Source organism: Toxoplasma gondii, chromosome VIII (genome assembly GCF_000006565.2).
Source record: "Toxoplasma gondii ME49 chromosome VIII, whole genome shotgun sequence".
NCBI classification, from domain to species: domain Eukaryota; phylum Apicomplexa; class Conoidasida; order Eucoccidiorida; family Sarcocystidae; genus Toxoplasma; species Toxoplasma gondii.
This window is the reverse complement of record NC_031476.1, coordinates 4317491-4328980: the sequence shown is the minus strand read 5'-3', so window position 1 is coordinate 4328980 and position 11490 is coordinate 4317491. Positions and strand designations below refer to the sequence as shown.

General features: G+C 52.4%; 1 protein-coding gene across 1 annotated transcript; it reads left to right on the top strand.

Moving 5' to 3' along the window:
• Positions 1-312: 312 nt before the first annotated feature.
• On the top strand, positions 313-11236 carry TGME49_271870 (zinc carboxypeptidase superfamily protein; the record flags this gene model as incomplete). The annotated part of the gene is made up of 13 exons (XM_018781633.1): positions 313-1771; positions 2343-2627; positions 3288-3534; positions 3804-4127; positions 4578-5130; positions 5333-5376; positions 6250-6769; positions 7499-7741; positions 8441-8581; positions 9117-9425; positions 9577-9641; positions 10245-10399; positions 11070-11236. The coding sequence occupies exons 1-13, from the start codon at positions 859-861 to the stop codon at positions 11234-11236; spliced, it is 3966 nt and encodes a 1321-aa protein (XP_018636669.1). The 5' UTR covers positions 313-858.
• Between the last annotated feature and the right edge of the window lie 254 nt (positions 11237-11490).

Below are 11490 nucleotides of genomic sequence, written 5' to 3'. Positions count from 1 at the left end.
TCCACATCTAGGGGATACTCTCAAACCGTGAGAACTCGCGAGCAGAAAGTCTGCCTTACCGCTGAATGCTGTGCAAAAACTAGCACTGCACACGCATTCGTCCCCTCTTTACTACAGGAGAAAAAGCCGATTGGAAATGCACTGACTGTAGGAAGTCCATTTGTGGTACGAACTGCTTTAGATGCATTTCTTTTTGCTGCAATCATCCGGTGTCTTCACCGCTGCGCATGCAGACGGATCCGGTTCCTGAGACAGGAGGACGAGGCGCATGTGCACTTCGCACAAGAGACGGGACTTTTTTCAAGGCAATGAATTCGTACTCTCTCCTTTTCGATCGTCGCGGTTCACTTTCGGTATGTGTGTGACTCAGTGGAATGGTCTATGAATGTCGCTGGTGTCAAATGGCAGCCACCATGCCTCCTCCCAAGCTCTTCTTGGAATGAGTGGCGGGTGACCAGGTCTGTGAGTCTCTCGCTGCTAAATTGGGTTGAGTAAAACTCGTTATGTCCGAGCATGTGAGTTGGACGGACGGTTTTCTTCTTCTCTGTGAGGCTCCGGAAACCGACGCGGGTGCGTCTTCGGCATTTCCCTCCGCAGTCTCCCGTGGCACGAGCCTGTTTTCTCCTGCAGGATGCCATGTTTCTCTCTCGTTTGAGCACTCTGTTTGACTCTCCACTTTAAGTTAAGGAGTCTGTTTCCTACAGTCTGAAGCGCTCCATGCAGGTGCCTACTGCTGCATTGCGTTGCAACATTCGTTCGATGGGAACAAGTCCAGTCGAACAGAGACACAATCGGATCTAACAGATTCCTTCTGCTTTTCCTCCATCTTCGGCATCCCTTCAACCTTCTTCGTGCGAGATGACGGGTGACGCGGTGCCGTCAATAGCTCGCAGGTTCCGCGCATGGAGACCCACCGCCTTTCTGCTGCTGGCTTGTCCCTACCTGAATCTGCTTCTTTCGAGTTTCAGCTGGGCATCCAGTTCAGAAGAAAGTCCTTCTTCTCTCACCACACACGTCGGTAGCCGGGACCTCGTCGAGTCCGCCGACTCCGTAGAAGTTCTGTCTCCTCTGGCTACCACGAGCCAGCTGTTCTCTTCCGTCTCGGTCTCCTCCCTTTCCTCGGCTTCGGCCGATGGTGTCTCGCCGTCTGTCACTGCTTCCTTGCCTTCGAAGCATCTTTCGTCTTCCTCCACACAGCCTGCAGCTTCTTCTCCAAAGTCTCTTTCCTCTTCCCCGCGATCAGCGGCTTATCGTCCCTCGCTTCCTCGTCTCGCTCCTCATCTTTCCAACGCTCGGCCTCCTCCCTCTTCTCTTTCCTCGCCTTCTGCCGTGTCTTCCTCTTTGGATATCCCTTCTTCTTCCTCATCTTCCTCGTCGTCTTTCTCTTCCCCTTTCTTTCCTTCTTCCCCTTCTCTTCCGTCTTCCTCATCTGCCTCTTCTTCTTTTTCTTCTTCCTCGAGAGGCCAGGTTGCCATCACTTCGTTTGCCTTTTCTTCCTCCTCTGCTATCAGTCGCAACGCGTCGGCGCCTGTCTCCTTCGAGTCCTTCATTCCGCGCAGCTTGTCCGCCAACGCCACAGTTGCCTCTGGCGCGCGTCCCAGCGAAGCTTCGTCGAGCGCAGAAGATCCTCGAGGAGTGGTGAACGATCCGTTCTTCCTCCTCGACCATGGATCTATGCCGTATGGCTATCCAACTTACGATGAAGCCTTTCGCATGATGAATCAGTTGCTTCAGACCTACGGGCCTTCTCTTATCTCTGAGCACCGCATCGGTGAGACAGACCAGTTTTTGTCAAGTGAACTACAAGAGAGTCCCTCATTTCAAACACTACCTTCAAAACACAGATGAGCAGCTACACGCGGCTGCACCATCTCTCTCTCTCTGACGCATGCACCCCTCTCTTCTCTTCTCCTTATCTGCCCCCCCCCCACAGATTCCTCTGTCTTAGCTGCCTGTCCTTCTTCGCCCACAGTGCTCCTCTCAAAGACTCGTCTCTTCCGAAGCATCTAGCGACTTTATGGCTTCCTCGCTCTCTCCTTTCTCATCTCGCGAAGCAAGCATATACCCATTTATGCACAATATATATATATATATATATATATATATGTGGAGATATACATATATATATGTATATATAATATATATGCAAGCAGACACAAACAGACACAAAGACGTATACATGTGCATCGAGTATCAACATACGAGTCGGCATCTCTTGGCAGTGTACATTCTTCGGGTTTGTTGTCTGTAGGTTTTGTCTCTTTCTGAGGATCTTTCTTTTTCTTTTTTCGGATTGCCTTGTTACGCCACAGCCTTGTCTCCTTCGCTTTCGGTTTCCTCAGGTCACTCTTTTGAAGGTCGTCCGATTGTCGCCTTCCGTGTCGGCGGCTTGCTGAAGCGCCGGGGAGGTGCCTCGGTCTCGCCGTCTCTGTCTCCTCCGGTTCCCTCGCCTCTGGGAGGCGGGAGTGCAGCTCCAGGGCAAACTCGAGAGCAGCGAAGCAGTGACGAGAGCCCTCTCTCTGCGAGTGGCGAAAGAAAGCAGGACGAGGAGTTTCCTGAGATTCTCCTCACAGGCCTCCATCATGCCCGGGAACCGATGAGCATGACCATGTGCATCTACTTCATGGGTGAGAGACGACTAGCGGAGCTTCTGTTTTCTCTTTGCCTGGAACGTATCTCTGAGCCTCGCTTCACTTTGAAGAAGATAGACCGGCATATGCTTGCTAGGCCTGCTTGGCCAGGCGAGCCAAAGATCGTTTCTCTACAGAAGGGGAATCCACGTAGAGTCGCCAGGGCTTCTTCGAGAGACCGCGAACACTGTGCAGGACGAAAGCGAGTCGAGTTCGGCTGCATAGAAAACGGGGAGGCGCCGTGTTCAAAGCGACATGGCAAGACATATGGCCGAGACGGGGAGTTGTTATTCTCCGTCTGGTCGCATTCCGTTCACACAGGAGTTGAGGAGTCGCCAGTCTGTTTCTCTGGTGTGTGACTCGTGTGAGAGCGCTCGCGTCGATCCTCAGTTCGCAGACTCACGAAGCGGCCACAAGGTTCGCTGTGGACGGGGAGAATCGTGAAAAGCTTCGATGGTGACGAGCGCTGTCATTCGCGGACAGCATCGACACCGCGAGGGCCGGTCATGACCGGTCTGCTCTCGCTCGACCGAGCTTCAGGAGTGCCGTTATCGTTTTGTCTTGCCGGTGTTCAGCGCCGCGTTTTCCGTGATGTTTCTTTACTGTTGTGCAAAAAGAATCTGCGTTTTTGCCGGTGCTCTCGACTGCGCAACTCAGCTCGGCTTCTGCGGGACTGCCAAGCAGGGGAGGCCGAGGCCGTGTACTTGATGCACTTGCGCGAGTTTTGGGTTGTGCCTTTCCTCAATCCGGACGCGTATGTGGCGATCGAGAAGACTGGAAACACACAGCTCCGCAAAAACCGCCGACGCTTTAGCTCCGAGGGTCGACCGGCTCATGCGAAGCTCGAAGACGAAGGCGTCGACCTAAACAGAAACTATGCGTTCCACTTCCTTCTCGCGCAATCGTAGGTGGTTTGGGAGTGACAGAGAGAGTGCAGAAGTCAGACGGAGCGACCCAGAAGAGTCAGCGAGTGCGTTCAACCTTTCTTCCCCAAGATCTGTGCTTCCTCTCCGCGCGCGCCTGTGGGCGTTCTCGGAACGACAGAGAGATGTGTGGACTCAGCTGCTTGCTCTTTCTTCTCCCCGGGGATGTCGCTCATTCTCGCTCGGTCTTTGCCTTCTCGCGCCTCACAAAAAGCGTTTCTCTCTTGTGCTACGCTCGTCGTGTCTCCAGTGAAGGAAGCGACGACTACGGAGGTCCGTTCCCCTTCAGCGAGCCAGAGACGGCAGCAGTGAAGTTCCTTGTGGAGCAGTATCGACGTTCGAGTCCGCCAACGCCGCCTCCTCCCGCGTCTCCCTCGTCTGCCTCGTCTTCCGAGCTTCACCGCATGATCGACTTTTCGCCTCCGCAGTCGTCTTCGTTCCTCGAGGACTTGGGCCGCTTTGAGGTTGCCCTCAACTTCCACACTTACGGCGAAGTCTGGACGCGACCGTTCAACTGCTGCAAAGAGATGCCTCTGCCTCGCTGGGCGCAGAGAGCCTTCGAGGAACTCCAAGTGTAAGGTCTCAGCTCCTCCAGCTCCTTCCGCTGGCGCTCGCCCATTGCCGCTTCTTCTGCTCATGCACAGGCACACAAAAAGCACAATCGTTCTCACACTCATCCAAACAATTACACACACATACAAAGACACATGCGTCCAGATCCATATATGCAGACAAAAGCGTAACATACATACATTCATGCAGACAGACCAAAACTTGGCATAGATCCACATATACGTACATGCGCAGTTACATACAAAAACCTGGCGTACATTTACCTATAAAGACATATATACAGAGATCTGCATATATATATATATATATATATGTATATGTATACGTATATACGTGCGCAATTGCGTACACCAATCTTGCATGCATGTGGGTACCTTTTCGTACCCTGTTTCGATTTCTCGGCGTTTCTGGGAGCATCGAGTTTCCGATCTGTCGCGACATGACTTTGCAGATCTCTGGCTATTCCAACTTTGAACAGTGCACCGAACATCGCGGTTTTAGGGTACCCTACTCAGGGGGAAGCTGACGACTGGCTGCTACATGAACACAACGTGCTATCGACTTCGCCGGAAATTGGGTGGGAAGAAGGCAGCTTTTGGCAGACCGTCGGCAAACAAAGAGAGTCTCTGGAAGTCAATTTCGCAAGAATCGTCACGGCGGCTGTTAAGGCGGGAAGCGAGCTGGGTGTGCGCCTCAGTTTGGGGTGGAGACACTTTCCGCCGTCGGACGGGGAGAAGGAGATGGGGGAGGAGACAGTTTCAAAGCTCGAGGGTGGCGACGACTTTCTTCGGGAGCCAGACGGAGAAGAAGAACGCGGCTTCAGGCGAAGCTTAAGGCGCAGGATTCGAGAGCGAAATGAAAGGAACGTGGAAGAACCTACCGACAACACCACCTCGACGGGGGCGACGAGCAACGTCCTCCAAAACGCTGTGCCGAGCGATCGGCTGGCGTTCGTGGAGGAGACGCTGAAGCAGAAAGGTTGGAAGTCGATTCTCGAGTTACAGGTCAGCAGACCAGGAGCAACGAAGAGACAAGAAGTGAAACACACAAACAGTGGCGGTTCACAGTTTAGGCGCACTCGTCGGAAGTAACCACATCTCGAAAGAGTGCCTCAGCTTGACATCAGCGAGGGAATTCGAGGAAACATTTACCGGGTGGATTTTTTGGAGAAACGGTTTCTCTTTCTCCGGTCTGCGTCTGTCTCAGGCGAACGCCACAGTCTCTATGCACGTCATCGAGGTGGTGAATACGTAAGTATCTTTCTGTTCATTCCCTGCTTTTCAAACGCATTAAATTGCAAAGCCGTTTCGATTGCTTTCCTGTCTTTGCATGCTCATCTGCACACTGTCGTCTTGTTCTCCTTTTCAATGGACCTCGGTGGAGGTGTGCTCCTCTCTTCATCCGTGGAGATGGATCGAATGGCAGCAGGTTAGACTGGGTGCTTGGCTTCACTTCGTTCGCACTGTTGTCTCGTTTCTCAGTTCTTCTGTGTTCTGGCTCGCACAATGCCGCAGGCAGTCCAGAAACGGCATGTAGCTTTCTCTTCTCTGCTGAGGCGTTCGTCGACCAACTTTCGTCGTTACTTGCATGCAGGTCGTCTGCGCAGACGACTCCACGCTCGGCTGTGTTCGCAGCGCCTAGTTAGGGAGACAACTGTAGTTGAGCCGGACCGAACGGACCAGCATACACAAGTAGAACTGAGGTTTCCAGGCATTCTTTGGTTCTTCGAGTTCCGGCGTTCGTAGGTAGATGTTGCGTGCATTTCTCAACGTCGAAAAAGGAGGCGCTGAGGAGGTGGCGGAACAAGGCAATCGTCTCAGATGACGCAAAGCCGAACAGACGTCACAGCTGCGGCACGCAGAGCTTGCCGCGAATGAAGCCTTCCAAGTCTTCTTCCCTAGTTTCTCATGTCATGTCAGCGTCTCCTCGATCTTTGTCTAGGACCTGGCGCTTCGTTCCGTTCCTTTTTCTTGACGCCGGCGCCACTCTCGACCTGTGGCGACCTCCTCTGTTTCTGTGCTGCGTCGGGTCCCGCTTTTCCACTGTGGTCTTTGCAAGCTGTAAAAAGGCAGCGCTCTTCTTGTTCATCTGCATCGCTTGCTGCGGCTCTCCTCGCTTCGCAGCGGCCTCCTGCCTCTCCACGGATCTGCCACACTTCTCTTTCTAACCGGCCTTCCCCTCTTCTCTTCCCCTCTTGTCGCGACTTCTCTCTCCTCCCTGTTCACGAGTGTGGAGGACGCGGCCGCTTCCGCGCCGTCCCCCCTGCGCTCGCGCTTGGAGCCTCGGTTCACTGGCAGTCGATCGAAAATCGAATTGCCTCCTCCGGAGGCCCTGCGCACCTTCCAGGCTTTCCAGTCTTACCAGTCTTCCTTGTCTCCTTCTCGCTCTCCTTCTTCTCCTTCTTCTCGCTCGCCGTCTCCTTCTCCTTCTCGCTCGCCGTCTCCTTCTTCTGGTTTGAACGATCTGCGTTGGGGTGTCTTGGACGAGGAGAGAGCCGACGAACCGGCTGGAGAGAAGGGAGAGGATTGGTATTTCCTAGCGTTTGATGAGAAGTGGAAGACGGTTTTCCCCGTTTCTGTGGTCTCGCCCTCGAGTCGCTTCGTCGAGGGAGACGCGACGGAGGAGGGTCCTGAGCTTCCAGGAGTGAGTGTCGCGTTTTCGCTCCGTCCTCGGGCATGCAAGGAATTCCATCCCGATCCGTGGTTTGTGAGGATTTATCTCATCTAGGTGCCAAAGAAAACTGTGACCCTCTGCAGGCTTCGAGCGCTGCGTCTTGCTGGCTTCCTCCACTCCTCTTACCCTACCTGCATGGATGCAGAAAAACCGTGGAGATCGTAGCACCGGTAGAGAACGCGTACTTGCCGTTCCAGGGAATTACGCCCGCGTGTCTTTTTGCCGCTGCATGCGCTTCCGTGGATGGCTCTCTGCTTGTTTTTTATTCAACGACTTCATCTGTTCTATTCTGGGCGAGTATTCTGTGAGACGTTCTTCCTTTTTTTTCGGAACAGTCGCTAATAGATACGCTGTCGCCGACGCCTCAGAAAAACGCCGCCGATTCGCGCATACGGACATCTACGCAAAGAAGAGCTGTGTGGATACATCGGCGCACAATTACACCTCCACGCATATGCATACCTGTGAACAGATGTGGATGTATGTTTGTATATTTCTCTTTTTTGTGCACGCATTCGAAAGATGTGTGAAGCTGTCGAGGCGCATATCCATCTGTGTGTATCGTGCGTCTCTGTGCCTTTTGTGTGAGTCATGCCAGGCGAGGAGAAGCATCAGTTCGGAATGTTCGTTGCGGGAGCTCGAACAGGTTTTTCGTACACCTTGTGTTGCCTCCCGATTCTCGCTTCGATTTCTCTGCAGTTGCTAGTCGAGATCCCCTCGGCCGTTCGCGGCCGTGACTTTGACAGCGGCGACGCTGGCGTTGTGCGTGTGCATCTTCTTCTGCTCGAGACGAAGAGCGATGCTGCCTTTCCTCCCGAGTTTTCTCCGCGTTCGGAGCGCCGGCCATCTCAGGAGAGATCCGCCTCTTCCCGAGACCGACGTCGCTCTCAGCGTCCTGCTGTCGGTGCATGCGTCCTCGAGACTGGACCGCGTGAGCTCAAGGTAACCGCTGACTTCCGAAAGAGAAGAGGTCGCCCAGCGTTTTTCTCTTCTCGCCCCGTAAAAACAAACTTGAACTTCTCTCTGTTTTTCGCGTGGATCTGAGATTCCTCCTGCTCTCTTTCCTCTGTCTCTGCGCTGTCTCTCTTCTTCGCCCGTTCTCTCCTGTCTTTCTCCTTCATCGATTTCCTGTGGAAAGTGCATCGCAAGGGAGTGTTCACAGAATGTCGACAGTTTTGGGAAAAACGCAAAGGCAGTCGTTTTCAGGCGCAGTGAAGTCCGGAGCGCCAAACCGACGCTCAACAGCGACAGATGAGTCACTCTAGCTCTGCTGCACACGAGAGAACCTTCGACTGTTTCGAGTCTTGTGTCAGAAGACAACTCACTTAGAGGGTGCCGCAGTGCGTCCGTCCGAGAGGGTGAGAAATGGAGATCGAAGCAAGTGAGGAGACGCAGAAGGAGGAGGACAGAGAGGAGACCGAGGATAGAGGAGCGTGCAGAAACGACGTCATGACCCTAGAGGCAGTGAATTTCGACTTTGAAGGAGACAGGGAGAGCACAATCGTTTCGAGCGACTTCAAAGGAGAGAAGAGAGCGAGACGACAGAGAATTCGAGAAGCGACGAAACGAGGAGGCCGAAGGGAGGCGCGAAACGCGCTTGCCGTACCCGTCGCACTTGCTTGTTTTTCTCTTTTTCCTCAGCTTTCACCTCAAAGCGGAGAAGCGTCCGAGGCGCGAACCGTGCCGTTGTTTTGCCGCTGTGGGGCCGTGAAGACTGAAGCAGAGGAAGCCGACCTGTCTGGAGTCGAGCACGAAGGCGACTTCAAGTGGATTTCTCTCCCGGTAGGAAAACGCCAGTGAGCGAAACGGAAGAAGAAGCATTCCAGTGGCGACATGAAGACAGGGAAGAAAGAACGAGGTTGGCGGTTCGAAGAACAAGGAACAAGTGAAGAGAGAAATCCTGGTGGTGCAGCAAATAATGTTTGGAAGTTGAATAGAAAACGCGTCGATGCCTTGCTTCTGCGCGAGGACAACTAGCCCAGCAGAGGCGACGCAGAATACCTGGCGGACCCCCCCTCGAGGAGAGTCTTTCTGAAGAAAAAACGATGTCTGAGTGCTCCAAGAGCCTTCACCGACTCTAGCGACGAAGCGGTAAAGAACATGAGTAGAAAACGCGCTGTTGCCGGGAGCGGTGACTTTTTGCAAGGCTGCGAAGGAACGCGTCTCGCCTTTCTTCAAGAAACGCCTTTGTTGTTACTGGTATTGATGAGTCGGAACCATACCTATCTCCTTTGAAAACCTTGCTGAAAGGAGTTTTCTTCCTCCAGGCCGTTTTGCGTTTCTCTTCTTCTCTGCTTCTTCTCTCTTTCGTCTTCAGCTCTTCCTCGAAAACAACGCATCCAGTCGTCTCTGTGCCGCATCTCTCCGTCTCGCCTCTCGCCGTTCTTCTTCTGCCTCCGCGGCCTCTTCTTCGGTGTCGTTTTCTCTCGCTTCCTACATTTCTTCGTACATTTCTGCCTCTCTTTCTTCCTACTTCTCTCCATACATTTCGGCTGTCTTCTCTTCGCTGGAGACACCTGGAGGACGAAACGAAGGGAGACGCCTAGAGGGTCGGTGGCGAGGAGACTGTTTCTTAGGAGATCTGGACGCTCCTCTCCTCTACGCCAATCGCAGATCTTCTGTGTCGGTGAGTGGCTGCCAGCGAAAAAGAAATCTCGTCGGAAATCGACTTCAAAAGCAGAAGAGAAGTAGAAAACCAGGTGCAAGAAAGAAGGCAAACTTGAAGGATATTTCGGCGTTTGTGCTGCTGCATTGCATGCCTTCTTTTCCTTTCGCAGTTCGCCGCTTTGCTGCTGCTCACGCTCTTCCTCGTCCTCGGTTTGGCCCTGCGCCTGCGATTCAGGTGCGTCTCTTTTCTCGCTTTTTCTTTGTGACGTCTTGTCATCTTCTCTGTTTCGTCTTTTCTTTCCTCTCTTCTTCACTTGGGTGTGCGCATCCGATGATCGGTCAGTGCGTCAAGAGCGCATGCCCAAGGAGCTTCCGAAGCGCGCTCAAGCTCGAGCGATGCCTGTAATGCTTTCGAGCCGCTGTCCCCTTCGACGGAGCCGAGATGAGTTTGCTTAGGAACACAGTGATAAATAAAAATACAAACATACACAAGCTGCGCCCTCTCATTTCCAGGCAGAACTGGACGCGTCGTTTTGGCTGCGCTTTTTAGGAAACATGCGTGGCTAGATGTGTATCTGCATATATACTTGCATCAATATATATATATATATATGAGTCTGTATGCTTGTTTCGGATTTCTCCTCGAGTACGGATATTTCTCTGTAACTATATCTCGGAGTACGTGCAGATATGAATGAGTCCATGTTCGTGTATACGACGACTTGTTTCGAATTTATCTCGACGTATCTGCAGGAGTCGATGTGTGCCTTTGTTCGTTGTATGCGCATCCTTTCCATGAATGGACTTTTTTTTAATTTTGTTGTGTCTGTCGCTCCAGGTCTCGCGGCGTGCATGCAGCGGCCAAAGAAGTCTTGGCGGATGCTGGCATCTCAGGAGCTGCGGCTTGGCTTCGCGCGCAGACATACTTTCTCTGTTGCTGCCTGCAAATGTTCTTCCGCAGGCCTTGCAGACAGAGAATCCCGCCCATCTTGAGTCAGCGCACTCAATTATTCTTCGGTGCTTTCTGTCGACTTCCAGTCCATAAAAAACAGCACGCATTCCTTCAACTCCAGCTGCATACATATACATACATATACATATATATATATATACATATATATATATATATACATACATATACATATATATATATATATACATATATATACATATATACATATATAGAGAGAGAGAGAGAGTTCTATGCATAAGTGCATGTACATATACTCTTATAGACATATCTATGTATATGTCGATATTTCAGTGGGTGGGTTGCGTGAGATCTGTTCATTTTCGGAATCGGTTTGAGTGCATTTGATTTTCTTGCTCGCGCTTGGCCAAGCGCTGGTCACGAAGACTTGCCTCGCCCTGTGCATTCGAGCCTCGTTTATTTCTGTGCCACCAAGGAAGGCTGCGTCTTTCGCTCTTTCTTCTGGAGTGTAGTTCAGAGTCCGATGCCGGTCGGTCTGTGTACCCCTGTGCTTCGCCTTGACGAAGCGTAGCCTGGTAAACATGCTCGTTTCGAGGTTCTTCACTCGGTCCAAGCGGTGGGTGTCTTCCCCTCCTGAGAAAAAAGCAGTTCCCAGGGGGCTTGGTGAACCTGTCGTGACAGGCTGACCAGAAAGTTCCGGTTTGCTTGCGGGTGTTTGGCGACTTTACGCAGTGGACGAGGGCGGCACTTCGCTGCATGCAACGCGGGGACGGAGGAGCTGCCAGAATCCCCGATCGGCATCACACCTCGGTTGCTCTTCGCAGGCATGGCGCGAGAAGAGCAGTCGACGAAACCGAAACGCCCGATCACTCCCCGCCGTCGCGAGAACCGGCCTGTGATGAGAGCAGAGAAGCGAGCGAGAGCAGAAAAGAGGCAGAGACGCAAAAAAGAAAAACGGGATAGAGGAGCGAATCGGAGAAACCGTTCAGGTTCTCAGAAAAACGGAGATTGAGTTTCCAGCAATTTTTCCAACACAAAACTGGCGGTCTCAGTGGTCAGGCGGTTCATCAGCCACCACAGAAACACAAGAATTCATGTGCAAAAAGGTTTTGTGTATGTAGAAACATTTGCATATATGTAGATATATTTATAA